This window comes from Ylistrum balloti, unplaced genomic scaffold, assembly GCF_031769215.1.
Source record: "Ylistrum balloti isolate Yb309-2 unplaced genomic scaffold, AGI_CSIRO_Ybal_v1 Utg369888, whole genome shotgun sequence".
Taxonomy (NCBI): Eukaryota; Metazoa; Mollusca; class Bivalvia; order Pectinida; family Pectinidae; genus Ylistrum; species Ylistrum balloti.
This window is the reverse complement of record NW_026782022.1, coordinates 323,519-348,185: the sequence shown is the minus strand read 5'-3', so window position 1 is coordinate 348,185 and position 24,667 is coordinate 323,519. Positions and strand designations below refer to the sequence as shown.

Sequence of the window (24,667 nt, the reverse complement as noted above, 5' to 3'; positions counted from 1 at the left end):
ATACAAGTATTTGTATATAAGCTACAGTCTATTACGATGAGAAGGGCTTTAAGTAGTAAAACTTCCTGGTACACTTTGCACTTTCACTGGTGTTGACCAACATATTCTGCATGAATGAACTAATATCTAAAATGAATACACACAAAGTCTGAATTTATTTTTGATACAGGTGTGTTGTAAAACATTACAGGTTTGTCTTAGATTTTGAATAGAGAACTGAAAATGCTTGTTAGATGAGCTTTCAACGAAACCAAATGGTTTCTTCACAACAAATCCCAACAACACACATCTTCTTCTGCAAATAGAATTACATATGTTTTTGAATTATTTCATGTCATATGGTTAAATACCTGTACCAGATCCAACAAACTGAAAACATGAAATTTTACAGTAACAGGGATAGGGAAAAAGTAGCAACTTGCTAGTAAAATGTAATTGTTCAAACTAGAAATTAACTGGTCCAGAAAATAAGCATGAAAAATGTTGAAATATATACATATATCTCTAACACATTTTGTATAAGACTTGAATTCAGTCAAATTCAGTCACAAGTAAAAGATCTATATCTAGCAAATGTTTTGCTAAAACTGTTGTGAACTTGAAGTGTATGTTCTGTTCATCATACTTTGTCATGTTCATTCCTAGCTAGACAAGATATGAAAAAAAATAATTTAGTGCTAGTATAAAGATCAATGAGTAAAACTATCTTATATATCTAAAGGACTTTAGAAAATATAATATATTGAATTTAGAAGATATCCTCGCAAGGTCATTTTAATTAACTGTTTTTTTAGATTAGATGTCTCATGGCAACTGTCTATGTTTTTAGCCCACCATCATCAGGTGGTGGGCTATTCAAATTGCTCTGCATCTGTGGTCTGTTCGTCCCTCCCTCCATAAACAGTTTTTGTTATCACTATTTCTTGAGCAGTACGTGATGGATCTTTCTCAAAATGCCTGTATAGGTACTCCTTGGTCCCTAGTTGTGCCGGTTTTATTTTTGGACTGATAAAAAAAATGAAATGGCAGACAGGTGGCCTTCTTGGATTTTAATGTAGGTCCCTTTTGATCCCTAGTTGTGCCAGTTACATTTTGATACTGATCAGAAAAACGAAATTGCCAACAGGCGGTCATCTTGGATTTTGACTTTGAAAGTTTGATATCACTATTTCGTGAGAAACAACTGTATACATCTTTTTTAAAATTTCATATATAGGTTCCTTAGGGTCCCTAGTTGTGACTGTTTGAGTTTTGGGACTGATCAGAGAAACAAAATGGCCGACAGGCAGCCATTTTGGATTTCACTTAGTAAAGATTATTATGCCTATTTCCTAAGAAGCACTGAATGGATATCTCTCAAATTTCATATGTATATTCCTTTTGGTCTCTTGTGCTCATTTGATTTTGGGACTTATCTGACAAAATTAAATGGCATTCGGGCAGTCATTTAGATTTGGCAGAAAAAGATTATTATTGCTATTTCTGCAAAGGAATGTCTTATCATTAAGAGCAAAATCAGAAAAGAGAAGAGAAAAGAAGGGAAAAGATCCATCTTTCAAAGGACAAAAAAAGATCAAACAATAGTGAATGCCAAGATCAGTTAAGGATCTCTTGTATTTGGTTGACAGATAAAAAACTAATACTATATTTTTCCAAGTCATTTTCATCCCGATAAACTTGGACATCTCCCTTGGGCTTAGAGATTAATCTGAATACTCTGATGTTGTAACAGCCGTACATACTGTGATCACTCTTTAAAACACCTGTAATCATTTTAAGGTCATCTGATCATAGTTCATCATAGGTCAGATTCTGATTAAACTTTGTATGCAGCCATATATATATCTACAAGACTTCAGACAAGTTCAATAATGGGGATGAATCAATTGCAATTTGCAGAGTTATGGCCCTTTACCATTTTATTTCCATGGATGTTTTGAATACAATGATTTGAGTAAATATTTAAAAAAAAAATAATGCAGCCATATATCAATAAGATCTCTGATGATTTTGACAATACCTATTGTATTGCAGTTTACAGAGTTATGGCCCTTTGCTGTTAACATTAGGACCTTGTGAACAGTGTAATTTTAGTACATATGAACAGATTTTGATGAATCTTTGTATGCAGCCTCATATCAGAAAGACCTCAAATCAATTCACCATTCTGATCAATTTTATGGCAACTTAAAGGATTATGGCCCATTCAATTTTGTTTACGAATGGACCTTGTAAACATGATTATTTAAGTAAATATGAACAAATTTGGTATGCAGTCATACATCAATAAGTTCTCATATGAGTTTGGAAACACCTATAGGATTGTAATTTACAGAGTTGTAAATTATGAGTAAATGAATTAAAGATGTTATTACAATTACTAATTTTAACAATTATAAATTTAAATATTGAATTAGGGGGAAATGATAAAATGGAACAGACAATTTTGCAGCATGAATCTGCTACTCTGCTTTCTGACAGTTTTATTTTTACATGTCAAACAAAATAAATTTGATAAGAGCCAGAGCTGAGAATGGGATTGATGATCTCTATTACTCAAAACACCAAAACACTTCTTCCTTGTAAATTTCCAACGTAGAGGATTTTGGCCATTGCTAAAATTCTTTCATTTTTCTTGCTATTCGTCAACTGGTTTACTGCTTCCTTTATTCCTTTATTTCAATCTACCACTCACAGCATCTTTAAGAGGCCTTGGCATTTAGCTTACATTTCAGCTATCGGGGTTAATATTGCATCAATGCACTTTGATTTATTGGAAGATATTCGATTAATTTTTTTTCAATGTTTGAGTGTTATCATCTGATTATAAACTATCAAATTTTCTTGAAACAACAAGTAATTGAAACGATGACTTCATTCCATAATGAATGATAATTAGCCATCAATTGATACAGAAAAAGCCAATAAATTACAAGTGAAGTGGAACATCAAGCATATGAGTTATGGAAAAAGTGGGTTACAAAATTTGTGGAAAAGAGACAATGTAATATTTATTTGTTATCTTCCTTTTCATTGATAGGTTTTCAACCAACTCTGATCATTATTGAGACAGATTTGGACAAGAGGAAAACTGTCACTGGTAAACTTATATTACCTGGAAGACAGACATGGCTGATGCTGAACCAGGGGAGATTGATGGAATAATGTCCTGGAATGCTATTATGGAGCATATGAAGACAGACCAAGGTCTACAGAAAAAATGGACGGACCTTTATTCATACAAAGAGGAGATAAAAAAGTTGAGATTACGATGCGAACATTTTCTAACTGAAGATCGTACCTGGTAAGACAATCAGGTAGACAGATGTCATTGCTAGTAAGACTGTTTAGCCAGATGATAATTCTGCCAGTTAAGATACAGCAAATAGATGTTATTGCTGATAATTCTCACACATACTTAAGTTACGGCACATATGTGCAGATCATATTGTGAAGATAGACAGATGTAATTACTGGTGAGATAGACAGATGTGATTGCTGGTGAGATAGACAGATGTGATTGCTGGTGAGATAGACAATTGTGATTGCTGGTGAGATAGACAATTGTGATTGCTGGTGAGATAGACAATTGTGATTGCTGGTGAGATAGACAATTGTGATTGCTGGTGAGATAGACAGATGTGATTGCTGGTGAGATAGACAGATGTGATTGCTGGTGAGATAGACAGATGTGATTGCTGGTGAGATAGACAGATGTGATTGCTGGTGAGATAGACAGATGTGATTGCTGGTGAGATAGACAGATGTGATTGCTGGTGAGATAGACAGATGTGATTGCTGGTGAGATAGACAGATGTGATTGCTGATGAGATAGACAGATGTGATTGCTGGTGAGATAGGTCTAATACATTGCATATAAGCACTGATTAAAGTTAAGGTAGACAAATGTATCATTGCTGTTAAGACAGTGAGGAGAGTCATATATGCATATCAGAATACAGTTAAAATAGTCAGATGTTATTGCTGGTAAGACTGATAGATCAGTCAGGTGTTTTTATCTGGTAAGATGTACAACGCACAGTTCAGATACAGTACATAGATGTTATTGCTGGTAAGACTGATAGATCAGTCAGGTGTTTTTATCTAGTAAGATGTACAACACACAGTTCAGATGAAGTACATAGATGTTATTGCTGGTAGGATAGACATTATTACTGTTGAATAGAAGTTTCTATAACACAACCAGTAGAAGTTTGTAGAAGTGTGACATTTCAATGAATTAACTTTTATCATCATCAGATCAGTGACCAGTGTGCAGCGTACTAGTACTGATATTGTGTAATGTACAAGATGGTAAGGAATTAACTTTTTTCAGTCGTTCTATCATCCTAGGTACACCAAGTTAGAAAACAGTGTGAGGAGATGGTGAAAAGATCATAGAAATGAGTACACAAGATAGTAACATTATACCTTAGTTGATTAGGTTACACTATGCTTAAAACTTGGTCATAGGTGTGTGAGAGTGTGTGTTGGCCTATTGTGGCATATCCAGATGGCCTCTGATGACCAGCTGCCTGAAAACTTTGTTTTCCCTGTCAATTAATTTGTAATTTTCCCAGTTAGTGATATGATTTTGCTGTGTGGAATGATCTGCACAGCAAAATCATATCTAAAGCTTTTAGAAGGTATTGAAATATCAAGCAAATGTTATTTAGTAAAATATGTTTGTTATTTAAGGTGTTTAGGTATTTTGTGTTTAGTACACTGAACTGGGAATATAATTTGAAAATGATTCAAGAATCCTTAATGCTTGAAGCACTTTTCGTCTTTATAAGAGCATATAATTTCTTCAGAAAATACTGGAGAATTTTTAACCAAATTATTATGGTAGGATCAATAGCTCATCAGGGTGAAATGCTATTCACAATAAGGATTTGATTCCCCTGAGGGTTGATAAGTGACATTAATAAATGTCAAATTTTCTTACTTGTATTTATTTTTCATGGCATTTCCTCCAAATATTTGACAGGTTTTAACCAAATGACTGTGGTAACCTATTTTAGTAACAGAGACAAATGCTATTGAAGTGAATAAGTTGATCCTCCTGGGATTAGGCTATTAGTCAGAATTTTTCATTTTTAGATCATCTGATCATAGGTTGTGGTGCCCTATAGCTATCACTGTCATTGTGGATAGTGCATCAACATTTCCATGTGACATGATAGCATCAGTAAATAGGAACTAATTTTTATGAAGCTTGTATGCAACTTTATATCAATTAGATCGCTACTGAGGGAGATAATGGGATTGATTCATCATAATTTTTAGAGTTATGGTCCTTTGCAGTTTTATTACTATGGACCTTGTGAATATGATAACTTGAATAAGTATTACAGATTTTGATGAAAACTGGTATGCAGCCATATTTAATAAGATCTTGGATGAGTTTTGGCAATGACTAATCCAATCATTATTTGCAGAATTTTGGCCTTTTTCTGATTTATGGCTATTGGTTTTTTAACCATTGACCTTGTGAGCACAATAACGTGAGTTGAACAGATTTTGATAAAACTTGATATGCAGCTTTATATCAATAAGATCTCAGAGTTGGGGGACAATGACGACGATTCATTTTGGATTGCAGGCCCTTGATATGGTCCTTTTCAGTTTTATTGCTATTGGACATTTTAAACACAATACTTTCAGTAAATATAAACATATTTTGATGAAATTTTGTATGCAGCCTTAATATATCAGTAAGATTTTGGATGAGTTCATCTCTAACTTTGGTTAAGATTAGTTGGGTGACTCAACATTTTATTATCGTCTTTGTCACATTTCATTAAAAAAACCAATGGTGAGCATCTTTAGCTATTTCTTCCAGCATGTTGTTATCAGAATTGACACAGAATTATCAAGATGACCTTCCAGCAACATTTGGTACCACTGGATGAGACCTGGGGAATTATGGAATTATGAAGTGGTTAAAGTGACATTTCTTCTCAAACTTCTATACTGTTTGATTTTCAGCTGAATTGCATACAACCTATCTATGATGATGATGAGATCAATGATCCTGTTATATTATATTGTCTAGTAATGAAATGTTGTTACCTGCATTCACAAGGTCAATTTAAATTTGAATTCCCTGAGTTTTATTGCAAATATAACAACCTATTCCCACAGTTATTGACCCTTGCAGGCCTTTTTTCTGATGACAGGAACCAGGCCCTTGAATCATTTGCTGATAAATCATGGCAGACAAATGGGGAAACTTCAGAGATGCTGTATCAACAATTAATTAAGTGCTACGAGGACAAGTGTAATCAAAATACTGCGGATGGCATCATTATCTCTGGAGAATTAAACACTCTTCAGGTATGTTTATGTACACCAATAAGAGGTTTCTGCTTGTAACTGATAATGTCAAACCAAGTCAGATTTCTTTTCCTAATACAAAATGTCATTGAACTGTAATTGATATTATTGAATGAATCTCTTGGATGTAATTTTCTTGTGAAAAAATTATATTGACCTACTATCAAGGTCACAGGGGTCAAATATTTCAAAATCTATAAACAATTTCTGCGATATTGATAGACCTAGAGACAGGTTTTTGGACTGGTAACTTCATCAAAGGAGCAGAACAAAGTTTACCAATAAAAATTATCTGGACCTGTTTTCACGGTCAGGGGTTCAAAATGTCAGTATCAATGTCAATATATCTCGTCTTTTATTTGATTGTTCCATACTAAACACAATACTTTTGTGAATCATGGTCCTGCATGATTTGAAGCTCAACTTGTATGAAGGGTCATGTGTTCTCGTGCAGTAATGTAGCTTCCTTTGTCTGTCTGACGTCAGCCTTTCCGTTTAACAACTTTTCAATAACCAAATAGCCTAGATGTATAATATTTAGATGTAAGGTCCTTGGATACAGTCCAACAAAGTTTGTGGTTGGTAGGTATTAAGGATGTAAGCCTCACAAAATTAGCCCAGAATCAAGATATTTGGCTTGGATTTTCCTTGGATGAAGCCAAACAAAGTTTGTGAAAATAAATGACCTTGACTCATATTTAAGGTCACAAATTTGTAAAAACTTTCTGACAACTTCCGAATAACTAAAAGGAAAAGGCCTAGAATCTAAAAGTCTGTGAAAAGGAATTTTCCTAACCCGTATTCAAAATCAAAAGTGTCAAATTTGTTAAAACCTGCAAATAACTTCAGATTAAATTTTGGTTCAGATTTGTTAAAACTTCTGATTGACCTAAAGGAGAAGGACCATGGTATTTGGCTGGTACCTTCCTGGGATTAAACCGAACAAAGTTTATAGAAAGACATGACCTTGGTCCATATTCAGCTACTGACTTGTCAAATTTGATTAAACCTCTGACAACGTTTTATTTGCCAAAAGGCCTAGAATCATATTTTGCCCTTTGGGCCACTTGTTTCAACAAACAAGTAAGCATGGATTCAGTTCTTAATTTCTGTAGCAAACTCCCCCACCCCGTTCCACTAAACTGTGACTTATATTTTAAATCATTTCCAGGTCCTTCATATTTTGAGGTTTTTTTTCCTTTCAAGAATCTTTCAGGAATAATTAGATAATTAATCATTTCTTCATCAGTTCATACCATATTAAGTTCTAAGTAAGAAGGGAACATTCCACCTTTCCCTTTTAAGCCAATTTGATGCAGTTATGAGATTTTGGCACATGCTTCTTCATTGTAGAAAATTTCTTGCATTGAGAAGTCCAGAATTCACGATCAGTTTAAAATCTAATGTAGAAAATTCCTACATTAAGAATCATAGAATTGTTGATGATCAATTCAGTTGTAGGAAACTTCCTACATCATCCTACATCCCATTTCTCGGCTACTCAATGACGGGTCAATGTAAGAAATTTCCTACATTTTGTTCAATCTGTTAAATCAACAAACCTGGGCTTGTTGCTATATGTGATTTCCTACATTGAAGTAGCAAAAAACCCAAAGTTAAACACTTTTATGCTCATAATCACATTAAATTGGCTTCAACAGGAAAGGTGAGATTGTCCCTTCTTATTTGGAATTTAAATAATTTTTTAGAGCACATAAAACAACATCATGCTTTATTCCAATAAATCATACACTGTATGGCACTGTTTGGTATCTTTTATATATATTTATGACAGGGTATTGAATGCTGTAGCACGACATATTGACTCACCAATTCACAATTATATCTATTGCTCTCAATTAATGCACGGCCTTGAATTTGATAGTGAGACATTTGTTTCTTTTGATCCTAGAGCAAATATGAAGGAAAGCACTGTGACTTGGTTACAGACCTTCTAAGGTGTTTAGATGAGGAGAAACAGTTGTTGCTAACAGGAGGCCAGGTAAGGTTTTACTGGCACATCATGTGACAAATAACAGCCAAATAAACAGTGAAAAAAATGTCAGTACATTGAATTGTGTCACAGGCAAACAATTATTGTTTGGAGTAAGTGGTGTGTATTTGGGTCGTCTGAGAAGTAGTTCAAAGACTTTATTCATTAGAATGTTTTAGCAGCAGTTCATTGACATTTATGGATTGTCTAGCAAGGGGAAAGGTCAAAGGTCAGAATTGCTATCAGTGCAATGCTGGCTACAATCTCTATTCAAAATATTTTCATCATCACTATGTTTTACAAAGTATGATTTTCCAGGAGGAGGATATGGATACAACTGAAAAAGATGGCATCCTTCATAATGTAAGGATGCTGGATGTAAACTGCAAGGTAAGAGTTATATACAATAACTGCTGTGTTAACACAGTAAATTGGAATTACTTCTCTACAAACACTAAAGAGGGAATACATTATGTACAAGCTTGTAGTAGGTGTAAAATCCTATGATGCACTTTAATGGAAATGAATTCAGAACAAACTTTGATGGGAAAACAATTTTAAATGGGAATGAATTATGAGCTCACCTTACCTGAAGGGCCAAATGAGTTTATGCTGTGGCGTCTGCCATCCATCCATCTGGCTTCAACTTTTTGATTCAAACAACTTTTCAATAACAAATAGTCCCAGAGTCAGCGTTCTTTGGCTAATAGGTTCTTTGCATAAAGTTTGCAAAAAGAAATGTCCTTGACTCATTATCAAGGTCACAGTAGTCAAATTTGTTAAAATCTGCAAACAACATTGTCTGATTAACAGGAAGACCTTAGAAACCTGATATTTGGCTGATAGGTTTCTAGGATGAAGTCTGACAAAGTTAGTGAAAAGAAATGACCTTATCCTATATTCTTGGTCACATGAGTTTTATAGTTACAAAGGTAAACCATTTGAACTACTTCTTCTCAATACCGTAAAGAATTAGAATCATATTTGGCTGGTAGTTTCATTCAAAAAGTTCCAAAAAATCATGCAAAAAGAAATAACTTTGACCAATAATTTAGACCACAAAGGTCAAATTTGTAAAAAAAAATTCAACCAACTTCTTTTTCAACAAAAAGCCTAAGATCATAATATTTGGCATGAAGGTTCCTAGCATGAAGCTGGATAGTGTTTGGGAAAAAAATTATCTTGAACTATATTTCAGGTCACAGGGGGCAAATTTGTTGAAACATGCAAACAACTTCTTAACCAAAAGTAATTGTTGAAAGCATTGAATGCCAGATGAGCAATGCAGCTCCATAGGGCAATTTGAATATATTCACTGTTATGGAAATTAATTCTTTACAAATACTTGTAGGAGCATTGCTTCGTTCAACAGCAGAAATATGCTACACTCCAGTTTTTTTTTCAAATTATTTCTCTAAACAAGGATCATTTTAATACATGTGCCTGACAGTGATTAGATAAGCATGGAATTGAAAATAATGCATGTATTATGGTCTCAAAATTAATATAGGTTATAGCAGACATACATCAAATCACTAAATTTGTGGTCCCCATTGTGGACTCCAAGGGGCAGTGTGAAAACTGTGAAAAAAACATATTATTGAAGAAAAAACCTTCTCTGGTTGGAAATATAACTGAAATAAGTGTTTATTAGGGTATTAATTTCAGAGAGTAGCTCTAGCAAAATTGATCTCTGGATGTACTGTTCAGCCTCGAGGCTAGTGTGGGACAGTGTTTGATGTAGACCTGAGTAATTAAAAATACTAAAAGAATAATAAAATGTCAATTTGTATGAAAACGTTGACCTCTTTGTACAGGCATATGCATTTTAAAGTTTTAGGAAATGAATCAGATATAACGGTTTTGTTTCTAACTGGGTCACAGGGTCAAACTCAAACGTCATCAACTCTTAGAAGAATTAAAATTGCTAATTTTATTCAAAATTACCAACCTTTTGTATAGACATATGCTTTGAAAAGCTGAAGGAAATGATGCAAAAGTTATTTTGTAATGACTTTAAAGCTCATAGAGTCAAAGTTCATTAACACATTGAAGTAGTAATATTGTCATTTTTATTCTGAAACCATCACCTTTTTGTACAGCATACAAGTATATGCATATGAGGCATATTTTCTATGTTGTAGAAAATAACAAAAAGTCCATAACACTTTATCTTAGTACCACATGCAGGTAATTTGTGGGCTTGCCAGTTTAAGTTTTAGAGAACAAATCTTAGATTTAGAGAAAATGCTGTAGACTTGGGATTTAAACTCTTTACCTGAACCAGATGGCAGTCAGGTCTCCATGGGCCACCTTTTTTGTTTAAAAAAATATTAAGCTACATCATGGTGACGAATATTTACATATAATACAACCTTGTACTTTATAAATAAACGAAGGAACATTATTTCTAAAAGATGATACAATACTTTTTTGTTGAGGAATTAACATTTCTTTATTAATGAATGATGTTTTATTTATCTGTTTTATGCAAATTCTCCCAACAAAGCTTGGTTTTCTCTTTCAGAATCTAGACAGTCTAATCAAGATTTTGGAGAGTAGTAAAGAAGAAATTGAGAAATGTACTGAACAGCGTTCAAGCTTATGTACGTAATACCGTCTTTGTCTTATTCCCACCAATAATGAAGTGTTGAGATTTGATATTTTCGTTTTTTATCTTGCCTCCTTCAAGAAGAGGGAGATGTAATGTTGTCACCACAGCATCAGTGTTGGTAAAGGTGTTGGGTTTTAAATGTTATGATTTCCGTATAAGTGTTGAAAGACATCAGTGCATCACTTTATAATTGTACTAGAGTATTACTTTCTGGTGTCAAGGTCCCTGTAGGTTTAGCTATCCTTCCCCAAAGTTACACTAAAGAACTTTTGAGAAAAAAGACTTGGCCTTCTTTCACATTTGTAGCCTAGCTGCTCTCATTAGTGACAAGAGTAAAAATATTAATATAAGGATTACCTGGACATTTTCGTTAGGATATTGGGGATAACATAAATGGAGATTGATTAAATTGTACATTTAACCAGCTTTGCTGGAAAAAATTTAATCTTAAACATTTGCAAGGTGAGCTATGCTGTTCTGTAAGACTATGTAAGTGGTATAAGGTAAGAATGGTAAGACAGAGAACAAAATTAAGCATAATGTGCTGGTGATTTTCATTGATTACATATTGTAATACAAAATTTTGATATCGGCTGGATTTAAATGGTCACTGACATAGTCACCACAGATATCCAGTTCAATTTTATTCATATATGAAGCCACTTGGCAGATGTTTATATTTACCTGAGTACACTGTACCAGGTGCATATAAATCAGTTAATGCTTGTGTGTATCTGTGATAATATTGTATACAAGATAATTCTTAAATCCACAAACAAATGTGGTTCATATTCATATCACCGCATCACCCTGCTAAAGTCTAGATCTGATTAGGTTTTCTGTTTGTTATTTGTTAAAATTAAAGGTCAAAGGTCACCCTTGACCTCTTTTGAAATGAATGTTTCGGGTACCAGATGTCTGATGAACTTAGTTTATATTCACACCATGTAGCATCACCCCAACTAAGTCTACTCTGATTAGATTTTGAGGGTCATGGTATAGGTTAAAGGTCAAAAATTTTCCTCAACCACTTGAACCTCTTGATACATTAAACTTTATGTAGATTTAGACAAGAAGAAAAAAAAAAGATTAATGATGGGAGATATATCTTAGTGAGCTCCTGTTTTTATTTTCCATGATTTTATTATGAGTAATGCCTCTTAAGATAAGTTTGTCTATAAATGTACATGATACTTGTATTACTGCTTACTTTGAGAATTCTATAAAGTAAATGTTTGTATGTGTTGTATTATTGTTTTAATATTGTGAGCTGCTGCTTTTGAAGAAAAAGGAGGAATATTAATTTCGAGGGTTACATCTGTCTGACTGGCTTTAGTTTCTGTGTGAAAACTTTTCTAAATTTAAATAAATTTCAGTCGAATTTGGTTTTCAGATGTATCGTACTATCCTTAAATGTGAGTGTGACTACTGACATGGTTCAATAATGTTTAAGTATAATTATTTAGTTACTTAATTGCTGATTGGCCAACAGGTTTTCCATGCAAAAACTTCACTAATTGTCAATGAATTTTGATGAAAGTTGGTTTGAAGGTATTTCTTACTGACCTTCAGCCTTAACTTGAATTTGCTTACCGCATCATTTGTTGACCTAATTGATCAGGAGCTTCACTTTTGATTGGCCAATCGTTTTCAGTGATTAACTTCTTTAAATGCCAGGGTATTTCAGGGGAATTTATTTTACAAAAGTGGGAAATATGAATACCAAAAATTTGTTTATTTATACTGAAAGAAGCCACCTTGGTATTTGTAAGTGGTGTTAAATTTCAATGATTTTGCAAGGACTGGGAGTGCAGACCCTTCAATAAATTATAACAGTTTAGGTATGTTGATGTACAGTATAGAACTTATCTTAGGCTTCCAGTTTATAGTGATAATAGTTTTCATTTTGAATTCAAGTAGACATTTCTTGTTCAGTTAAATTCTTACAGTAATGTATAAGAACATTTCCCTGTTGCTGCCCTAGTACAACAGTACAAGACAAACAATGATATATTATATATGAGACAGGCCTCACTGTGTTGTGACTTGCTTGCCATTCCATGCTTTTAATTTTCCTTAACTAAATTATTCCATCGGATGGGATAATGCTGTTTACTCTTTTTAATTACCAGATACTTAATTGATTTTGCACTTAATGATGATGGTAATGTAAATATGAATAACGCAATGTTTTCTTAATATAGTCATAGTCAGTGTAAGAGCAGCATATCCAGTTATAGTGGGTACATATGCAAGGTGCCCCTCAAACAAATTATTGGTTTCGATGGATTTGCCTGTAAGTGAATTATAACTGTTATTATACTTCAGAAATCATTTCATTGTTTATTTATCCATATGGGTAAATATACAGATAATTGGTTTTATGGTAATATGATATTGTACCACATTGTTAATGAATTCTTTACTTTTTAAGATTCAGAAAACTGTAGTGGTATGCTGAATGGTATGTCTACTCAGACTGCAATTGACAGAATTCATCATCAACTTGAAAAATTGATTTCAAACAAAGAATTCACTGAAAAGGTATTTATCATAATAAAGGTAATATATTGCATTATGATTTGATTTTACACATTTTCTGTGTTTAGCCCTCCATCATTAGGTGTTGTCTATTCAAATCTTTCCATGTCTGTAGTCCATAGTTTGTCCACAAACAGTTCTTGTTATCGTTGTTTCTTGGAGGAATTTTCAAATCTCATCTAATTTAGAGGAAAAACAAAGGAAAGAAGAGAAAAAGGGAAAAAGAAGAACACATAACCATCAAGCAATGTTAAATCAATAGGATGCCAAGATCCTTCTGGAATGTCTTATTTTATCTCATCAGGTCCAATTGAAATTAGGGCACCATCTGTGGTTGTTCCATCAATTTTTTCTTTAAGTTGATACTAGTCTACAATATCTAAGTGGTTTTTAACTAAATTTAGTCTCCATCAATTATATGTGGGGTTGATTTGGGGGAACGGATGCACATCTTTTGGAATCTTACAAATGCTTTGATGAAGGTGTAAAGAGCATTTCATGAAATGAATGTTGTATGATGGAAGGTCTATGAACTGAATAGGAGGCAGAGAGTTTGGGTACAAAATCTAAACTAGGTTATATCTAGGAACATTGTGCACATTCTGTATAGTTTAAATGGTTATCGATGTAATCATTTGACAATATTTTGACTGAATAAGATGATGACATATCCATGATTTGACAAGTTGGCATATTGCATATTGTTCAGGGAGTGTGAAATGAATTTCTCAACATATCGATGTAAAGTTTCCTCCCATTTCACCTCAAACCTCTCACAGTTAGTGTTTTCAGGTTAGGAAAATGGATTCCTATGTTTTGAAGAGTAGTAGACTGGTGACCAGTCAGAATTTTGAAGCCTGTGATAATGAGAAGTTTTTAGCAGACATAAGTACTAATAAAAGATAAATGTCAAAAGAGAGAAGTGTTTGTAATTTTCCTGTAAATCCAAATGGTTTCAGTGTTAGCTGATATAACTTAGTGAGCTTTACAGGCCAACTGCAAAAAAAATCAGTCATAAAAAGCAAAACTTCAGTTCCTTCTGTTATTTGTTTTGTTGCAGAAAATTTTAGAAACTCTTGTGGAAATTGTAAAAAATGCTGGTGAAGTGCTGGAGGAGATGAAAGCTGAAGTAAAATGCTGGAAGGAGGAACAAACGAAGTACTATGTAGATGTTGCATCTCAACCCACTATGCCTTCCAAACCTCCACTTACAAAATGGTACATCTTATGCACTGCCAGTATAAATACTGGTACATTTGTTAGTGTCCATTGTCAGTCATTCAGTTTTTGTCTTGTATGTGATGAAGTCACTGAGTGGAGACATAGCATAGGTGTCATCTCAGATTCTCTAGAGTACTTGAAAATCACCAAATTTAGTCATGAACAGCTTTAAACAAATTTTCCTGAATAACGAAAAAGCAAAGAAATACGGTATTTGGCTGATAGGTCCCTAGGATGAGGTCCGACAAAGTTTGTGAAAAGAAATGATCTTGACTGTTACTCAAGGTCACAGGGGTGAAATTTGTTTACATATCAAAACAACTTTTATTACACTAACAAAATGGCAAAGATGCATGGCATTTGCTGAAAGGTTTCAAGGATGAAGCCATACAAAATTTGCTAAACGAAATGACTTATTTAAGTTCACAGGGTTAAAACATGGAATTAACTTCATCTTACTATCCAAAACAGCATAGACACATGGTATTTGATTGTTAAGTTCCTAGGATGAAGCCCATTAAGATTTGCACAAAAAGATGTCCTCAGACGATATTTCAAGGTCACAAGGGTAAAATTTGTTAGACCCTTTAAACAATTTCTTCTGTCTAATCAAAAGTGGCAGCAGCATTTTATTTCCTTGACAGTTTTCTAGAATGAAGCCTAACAAAGTTTGCCAAAAAAAAATGACTGAACCATAGTTAGCTCACATAGCCTGAAGGGCCATATGATCTTAGGTCGTGGCGCTTTGTTCATCTGTCTGTCTGATGTCAATTTTTCCATCTAAATGACTATTTCTCAATAACCAATGGACCAAATAACATGGTATTTGACTGATGGATCATAAGGTAAGGCCCAACAAAGTTGCAAAATAGATGACCTTTACCTATATTCAAGGTCATGGGTCAAATTTGGTTAAATCCATAAAACAACTTTCAATTAATATAAGCAAAAGCATAGTATTTGGCTAAGAGGTTCCTAGGATGAAGCTGGACAAAGTTTGCGAAAAGAAATTACCATGACCCATATTCAAGGTCACAGGAGTCAAATTTTTTATAACATTCAAACATAAATTATATGAGCTGTCAAAACTAGTCCAGGAACATGATTTATGTATGGCCATTTCCAACACACATTTCAGATTCTGAATTTCATATTCAGTTTACTTTTAATTGATAATGCCATGATAAATTTTTCTGTTTATTTTTGTGTTAAGCTGTATTTGATATATCTATGTACAGACATCCTAACACATTACAGATTCTAAATTTCACCTACAACTTACTATCAACTTGACTTTGTTAGGTCTTCTGACCCAGTGGGTCAGAATGACCTAGACAGATATCATGTTTTGTCTATCACTTTGCACTAAGCATAAACTGTCCTTTCAAATGACAAAATGGCTCAGGGTACTAATATTAAGCCTGTAAGCATGCCAGAGTATTTGCTCAACTGAATGGCCTTGATCTATTTTCAAAATCACAGAGGTCAAATATGTTAAAATATTTAAATTACTTCTTCTCAATAACCAAAAGGCCAACGGTGCGGTGGGCCAGTAGCATGCTGATATGAAAGTTTGTTCAAATTAATTACCTCGGCCCACTTTCAAAGTCACTGGAGGCAAATGTGTTGAGAACTTAAAATTTTTTGTCAACAAACAATAGGTCCTGGGTCATAGTATTTTTATAGTGGCATGTATTAGGAATAGGATTTCAAATTTGCAGAAATACACTTTATTAAATGACAAAATATTTTTGTAAGCTGTAGAACAGGTGAACAATTTGGGCACAGGTGACCTCTTCATATATAAGTATTTGTATTTAGATGATAATTAAGGCCAATGTGCCTCTTCTTAATTGTGCTGTGTTAAAGTTTACTGATAATCTCTATATTGAGCTCAATTTCTCTTTACCTACATATTTGTTTAATCCCGATATGGAGAAGTGGGGACACACAAGACATAATTACATGTAATTCTTGTTTCTTGGAGACACTACTTGGTCAGTTGTTCTATAGCCCCTATGGGCAATGGGGACTCATACCAGTAAATAGGAAGAGAATATAGGAGAGGAAAAGATTAATTTTTAAATAATTTCTTTTGAGATTCTAACCATATCTGAGTACCTTGGGTGAAGGGGACATAAGTTTTTTTTAAGTAGTTGGGTAGGTATGTGGCTATATCCTTACTTAATATAAGGCAAGGTACTTTACCCTGAATGACATAGGATAGTCCTCCAGTATGTTGTTCAGTGAGGTAACCTCTAGCTACAATAAGACTCCAAAATAACCCTGGTTGTTTAGAAAGAAACTCTTAAAAGACAGTGTATAAGCAGGTCTTGACCTTTCCAGTGGCACAGTTTATTAAATACCTTGGTTTGTCATATAACTAGACATGAAACAATTTTGTGAGTAGAAAGGTAGTGTGAAACTGGATAAAGACATTGTAATTGTTGAAGTTATTTTTTTATTACCAATGTTACAGTCTTTTGCCCCTCAATTACAGAGTTATAGTCCTTTGTGAAAATTTTCTTGTCCAGATCATAACACTGCCAATAGTTAAGCAAGGATCACTAAACTATGTGTAGAACTGTGTATACATTGATCATACTAAGTAGCCAATTCAGGGCCCTTGATTCCTGAATTACAGAGTTATTGCCCATTGTTAATATCTTTTCCAAAGCAAAACTTTTCATTTGAAGTAGGATAATAAAACTTGGTATATACATTTATCATATAAAGATAATGTGCAGTGTACCAATGTTAGGGCCTGCAACACCTTAATTACAGAGTTTTTACCCTTTGTTAAAATTTTGAGACTGTCAGGATATTGAAATGTGATGAATACATTATTTATACAAAAAAAGGTGAAGTGTAGCAAACTCAGGGTCCTTGACTCTCAGTACAGAATTATTGACTTTGTTGAAATTTTGTGTCCAATAAGTAGTCTTCAGGAAGCATTCATTGGTTTCACTGATACTCTTTTTTCATTATGCATTATTGTTTTTGGCAGTGTGCTATTGCTTCACAGATTATTATAATTTCATTAAATGTTTGTTGTCTTTGTTACAGGTGTGCACATGCTGGGTCATGCCTGTTTGACCTTATTCGCTGCACTCTGCCAAATGTTCCTGTATACGATAGTCCGGATCTGACACAGAAAATACAAGATATTAATAATATATTTGACCAAATGCTGCAGTGGTATGTGTTGAAATCAAAATTTTAAATTTTTATGCTCCCCAAAAGAAGAGCATATAGTTGCCGCTTTGTCTGTCTGTCCATCCATCATAGTTTTGTCGGGAGTATAACACAAAAATATGATAGGTATCAACATGAAACTTCATAGATCGATAGATCTTGATAAGGAGAAGTGCAGTGTACAAGAACCATAACTCTCTCTGCATTATTTAGGAATTATTGCCCATTGTTATTTTGCATACTTAAATTTTGTCCCATTTGGGTAGCATAACCCGTCTCCAAGGATTCTTGTTAGAATTTGCTGTCAGTTATGTTTCTGTATAGTGCTGCCATATTTTTCAAACCACTTTGTTATGGATTAAATCTTTTCTTCTTCATAATTTGGACAGTATAATCAATTCTTCTGCAAAAGCTTGTTGAAAGCCTGATATTTTAGTGTACTCCTTACCCTTCTTAACCCTGTCTTAATGATCAGGCATTATTTCACAGAAAAAGCAAACACCTAGAGTAAATAATGTTGAGCTTTCTACAAAATAATTCCGTTTGAGACAGACCAGAAATGTGTTGAATATTGTGGATTAATAAAACTCACTTAAGACCTTCTTTTATTTTGCAGCTCATTTTTAGTCACCAATCAGGTGAAAAATTTCATCAAGGTCAGCATGGGGACAAAAAAGAAGAGTGTTAATGGGCAGGATGAGGAAGATGAGGAGGGTGAAGGAAACAAGAAGTTCAGCTGTCCTAAATTCAAGGCAACAGTCCGGTTAGTTATTAATGTACATGTATCTATTTTAAAGTAAAGTTTTATATAAGTGAACACCACAAGACTCTGGCTTGTTCAGACTTTCATTTTTTCAATTGTCTGACTTCAATCTGTCCATCCATAACTGTTTCTCGAGAACTTGATGGATCTTTCTCATGAGTGGCTCTTGGACTTTAATTGTTACCTATTTATTTTCAGTTGTGCCTATTAAGGTTTGAGACAGACTGGAAGAAATAAGAGTTAGATAGGCTTCTGATATATCCTTAGAAAATACATAACATACTGTCAAGACTTTTCCTGAATTTCATTGTTAATGATATTTAAGGATGTCTTGATCACTATATGGCTAGTAATTTACACTGTTGTAAAGCGTGGACTGTAGGCATCTTTTCTCTAGAATATGGATTAAACACACTCAGGTGTCTGGGGAGATGATATTTCTCCGTTGTTGTATTTTAAATCCGGTGTACATCATATACTTTGTAAACATTCACCATATTGATGAGTGAAACCAGAACATTTCCATGACAAAAAAAGCACAGCTTCTTTCATGAATGGCATAAACTATGTTTTCAAATTACTGCATGATTTGCTTACTGCTACCATATGGTTAAGTACGTTATTTTCTTCACATATTACTCCACTTGGTGGACTTACTTTCACAGTGTTTTGCAATTTCTATTAGAGTTTTCATTTCTTAGTCACAGTGCACAAATGGCTTGCTGATTATACCTAAATTGACTTCAAAATCATACATATTTATAACTAATATAAAGATGTTGTGTGAAACAAATTATTGATAATAAGAAGTATTTTGAGTTTATAAAACTTAGAAAATGTATTATGTAACCCTAACAAATGACATACAGGATACTTACACATGTCAGGATACTTACACATTACAAATGTCAGGATACATACACATGTCAGGATACTTACACATTACAAATGTCAGGATACTTACACATGTTACACATGTCGGGATACTTACACATGTTACACATGTCGGGATACTTACACATGTTACACATGTCGGGATACTTACACATGTTACACATGTCAGGATACTTACACATGTCAGGATACTTACACATTACAAATGTCAGGATACTTACAAATGTCAGGATACTTACACATGTCAGGATACTTACACATGTCAGAATACTTACACATGTCAGGATACTTACACATGTCAGAATACTTACACATGTTACACATGTCGGGATACTTACACATGTTACACATGTCGGGATACTTACACATGTTACACATGTCAGGATACTTACACATGTCAGGATACTTACACATGTCAGGATACTTACACATTACAAATGTCAGGATACTTACAAATGTCAGGATACTTACACATGTCAGGATACTTACACATGTCAGAATACTTACACATGTCAGGATACTTACACATGTCAGAATACTTACACATGTCAGGATACTTACACATGTTACACATGTCGGGATACTTACACATGTTACACATGTCAAGATACTTACACATGTCAGGATACTTACACATGTCAGGATACTTACACATGTCAGGATACTTACACATTACAAATGTCAGGATACTTACAAATGTCAGGATACTTACACATGTCAGGATACTTACACATGTCAGAATACTTACACATGTCAGCATACTTACACATGTCAGAATACTTACACATGTCAGGATACTTACACATGTCAGGATACTTACACATGTCAGGATACTTACACATGTTACACATGTCGGGATACTTACACATGTTACACATGTCAGGATACTTACACATGTCAGGATACTTACACATGTCAGGATACTTACACATTACAAATGTCAGGATACTTACAAATGTCAGGATACTTACACATGTCAGGATACTTACACATGTCAGAATACTTACACATGTCAGGATACTTACACATGTCAGAATACTTACACATGTCAGGATACTTACACATCACAAATGTCAGGATACTTACACATGTCAGGATACTTACACATCACAAATGTCAGGATACTTACACATGTTACACATGTCGGGATACTTACACATTACAAATGTCAGGATACTTACACATGTCAGGATACTTACACATGTCAGGATACTTACAAATGTCAGAATACTTACACATGTCAGGATACTTACACATTACAAATGTCAGGATACTTACACATGTCAGGATATTTACACATGTCAGAATACTTACACATGTCAGGATACTTACACATGTCAGAATACTTACACATGTCAGGATACTTACACATGTCAGAATACTTACACATGTCAGGATACTTACAAATGTCAGGATACTTACACAAGGATACTTACACATGTCAGGATACTTACACATGTCAGGATACTTACACATGTCAGGATACTTACACATGTCAGGATACTTACACATGTCAGGATACTTACACATGTCAGAATACTTACACATGTCAGAATACTTACACATGTCAGAATACTTACACATGTCAGAATACTTACACATGTCAGAATACTTACACATGTCAGGATACTTACAAATGTCAGGATACTTAAAAATTTATTATGTTATCCTTCCAAATGACATACAGGACGTTGATAGAAAAAAAAATATGAAAGCAAGGTTTTATCGCATAATTATAAAACAAGAAAGTAGTAAAACAAGGTCTTATCATTTAATGGATCTCCTCTACATTTTCAATAATCTTGTAATGGTGTTAGCCATGGTAGGGTGCCGCAATGCACTCTGGGAAAGATTTGTTCTCTAGGAATACAAGTATTTGCACAATGATTGACAAGGAGAGGTTGCTTCAACGTTCAAAATGCTAGTAGCTTCCCTTTACCCGTCATTTGGAAATACAAAGGTGACTGAAGTATATTGAAGTTTTTCTTGGATTTTTTGCTTTCAGTGCTGTGTTCAATTTCACTGTTGCTGAAATTTCACACTTATTCTTTTAAATCTCTATGCTGATTTACCATTTCCTTTGTTTCCATCCTTGATAAAGAGTGCCTTTAAGTGCCATCAGCACTAACTTGATCTCCTGTGGGTTTTCCTACAACTTTGAAAACATTTCTTACTTAGTGTTATGATTATTGGCATGGAAGTAAAAGTTCCAACATAACTTGGTTATATTGTTGAGCATTTAATAAACTGAGAATGAATTTCAATTTCATATTTTTTTATATTGATTTGCCACTCAGTTGAATGATTTAGCAGCAATAAAAAGAAGTAAGAGTTAAGGTTTCCTCTTGAAGCACATTTGAGTGAAATGACCAGGCACAGTTGGATACCTTTTGTATTTTCTTTATTCAGACTGCTGGCTGCAGCCTCGATTGATTCATTGAAACCAGTGCAGGCCTACTTTGTCCATGAGGACACTCTGTCTCAGGTGATTGACCCAGCCACTCATGACTTTACAAAATCCAAGTACCCCCTGAAGGATAATAAACAGAAGGGTTCCAGTAGCACCGCCACTGTCGAGAAGGACACAGGAATTGCCACATTTAAAAGTCTTGAGCTGAAAAGTTTTAACAGAGAGAAGGAGAGCAACGTTGCAAAAGAAAAATTCAGACTTGTGTTTCAAACCAGGATGATAGTGGGAGAAAGACATATCAATCTTTGGGTGAGACTTTTAGTAAATATTATTTAAACTCAATTTTTGCAGTGTCTGTAACCTGCCATAGCTCAACTGTTTTTAAAGCATTATCAGGTGTACACTTAGGCTACATTACAGTTGAGTTATCTTGAAAGGATGTAGGAGTTATTTCAAACACTACTAACACATACTGACTATATGATTAATTCACGTATGGTATGTATATTTCAAGTCAAAGTACATGTACCTAGTATGAATACAATAAGTTACTTATCTCACGGAATGGAAGGCTGGTTTTAATAAAGTAAGCAGTTTTAAAGTTCTTATCTTTTCTTTCTCAGACAATGTCATTACCAATAGTGGTGATCACTGGTGCAAGTCAACAATGTAATGCTTGTGGCTCCCTCTTGTGGCAGTGTCTGAATCCAGCAGATGAGGTAAGACTACAATGTAATGCTCTTGTATGTATCTTGTTTCAGTCTCAATCTGACGTAAATGAATCATTGTCATGTATTAACAGATTTAATTCATACTTATCTCCATGGTAACATCAACCTACCACCTAGTCATAGATGATCACTCAAAAGTAAAAGGTCACATGAACATAGGAATGAGGGCATTTATGTCTTATAACAGACATTTTGTAGTTTTCAGGTTTCTGGTTTGGTATGCTTGAATTTAATAAATAATTGTAGAATGGATAGTTTTGCTGTCAAGGGTCTGTTTAAAGTAGGACAAAGTGTTTGTTGTTCATTGTGTCCACCTCTGCACTGTTTTTATTTACTTGACAGGGACAGTTTCCACCTCCTGCCTGCCCTGAGGACCTGCCTTGGTCCCAGGTAAAGGAATTGTTAGACACCAAAATAAAGTATCTTGGTGGACGAGGTCTCACCCTAGAGGAAGAGAAACATTTGATCTGCAGAATTACAGGTACTGAGTATATGTACAAAAAGAAATAAGATATCGGGTTGTATCTGATAACATGTATGTTAAATGAATTTTCTCTGTTTATGTTTGGTTACCAAAGGTTTATATGCTTAGTAAATTTTATGAATAACCATATCTTTCACCGTAAGTCACTTACTTTAAAGCCAAAAAGAAAGAAAACAACTTACTCCTTTCATGTTTATTTATTTGTAATTCACAGCTAACAATTTCAAACTAGACAAGTTCATGTATTGTTTGTTGGAGCAACATTTTGGCTGTATGGTGTTTTGATGGTTATGAAATGGCTTACATGTAATGCTGTTATTTCAGTGTCCACAAACATTCTACTTCAGTATCCACAAATATTCTACTCAGTGTCCACAAACATTCTACTTCAGTATCCACAAATACCGTAAATTTTCGCGTATAGTGCGCACTTTTTCAAGCTAAAACTATCGTGTCAAAAAGGGGGTGCGCATTATACGCAGGAACATGCCATTCTTGGGGCTATCATTCCCGAGTTCTGCGTCCGCCATATTGGATTACCTCCCTTCACATAGTTATATGTAAAAGTTGTCGGTCATTTTTGATAGTTTGGAGATAAAAACAACAAAAATGAAATAAAATAAAATAAATTTCGAATGTTTTAATCATCAGCCATTCACGCTAGCATTACGGTGAATCTAATTTTTTTTTCGTTTCCCGTCGTTCGAACAGTGCCGGTCTTACTATTGGTCGGGGTTATAGTAGTGTCTGAATTTCTGCCTCATTTTGATGATGTATCTGTGGAATTCAATGAGTTTTGGGCGATTGTCGTTCTGTTCATAAATCGGACAGCCCATCCCACCGATGCCCAAAGTTGGTGACCCCATGACCTCTCTTGATCTTCATGGCCCGCACGCGCAGTTCTGTTGCACCGGCAGCGATGCCGCCATCTCGGCGATCACATACAAAGTTGAAAAGCTCTCTCTCCATCTCTGGATGTTTCCCTGTCGCACCTATGTCAGCCCTTCTGGTCAATGGTTGGAACTTTAGACGGTCTTTTTTTTTCTTCCGTGCCTTGATATTTCACTCTGGAATGTCGAAGTGGCGACCGGCGGCACGAAACTCTAGTCTCTCGGCGTAGTAAATGGCGTTCGCTGTTTCCCCATGTTGAAGTCGGTGTAAACAATTTATGGGGACAAGGTATGATTGAAACTTTTCAAACAGTTAAAACAACATCGTTTTCTAAGCAATAGTACGTGTTCAGCCGAAGCCAGGTGTCATCAATCTCCTCATACTTTGTTACCTGTTAAGAACCGTTAATTATCCAATTAGCCAATCCTTTCATGCTTGTTAAGTCAGGCACCTGTGTGAATTTGTTGACATAAGGTAATTAAATATGTTAGGGTCACGATGATTGTGGTTTCCTTATTATTAATGGATCAAACCACAACTGTTTCATCGCGGTAACCAGTAATCGATTAATCTTTCTGTAGAATTTTTTTT

At 34.4% G+C, this 24,667-nt stretch overlaps 1 protein-coding gene across 1 annotated transcript in view; it reads left to right on the top strand.

Moving 5' to 3' along the window:
• Positions 1-3,128: 3,128 nt before the first annotated feature.
• LOC132546395 (signal transducer and transcription activator-like) overlaps positions 3,129-24,667 on the top strand; it is a 35,350-nt gene continuing 13,811 nt past the window's right edge. The window contains exons 1-10 of the mRNA XM_060210108.1: positions 3,129-3,304; positions 6,183-6,339; positions 8,252-8,341; positions 8,654-8,722; positions 14,548-14,705; positions 17,775-17,906; positions 18,520-18,666; positions 21,970-22,279; positions 22,594-22,689; positions 23,044-23,182. Of these exons, the coding sequence (XP_060066091.1) occupies positions 3,129-3,304; positions 6,183-6,339; positions 8,252-8,341; positions 8,654-8,722; positions 14,548-14,705; positions 17,775-17,906; positions 18,520-18,666; positions 21,970-22,279; positions 22,594-22,689; positions 23,044-23,182 (1,474 nt within the window). The remainder of the gene's footprint in view (positions 3,305-6,182; positions 6,340-8,251; positions 8,342-8,653; positions 8,723-14,547; positions 14,706-17,774; positions 17,907-18,519; positions 18,667-21,969; positions 22,280-22,593; positions 22,690-23,043; positions 23,183-24,667) is intronic.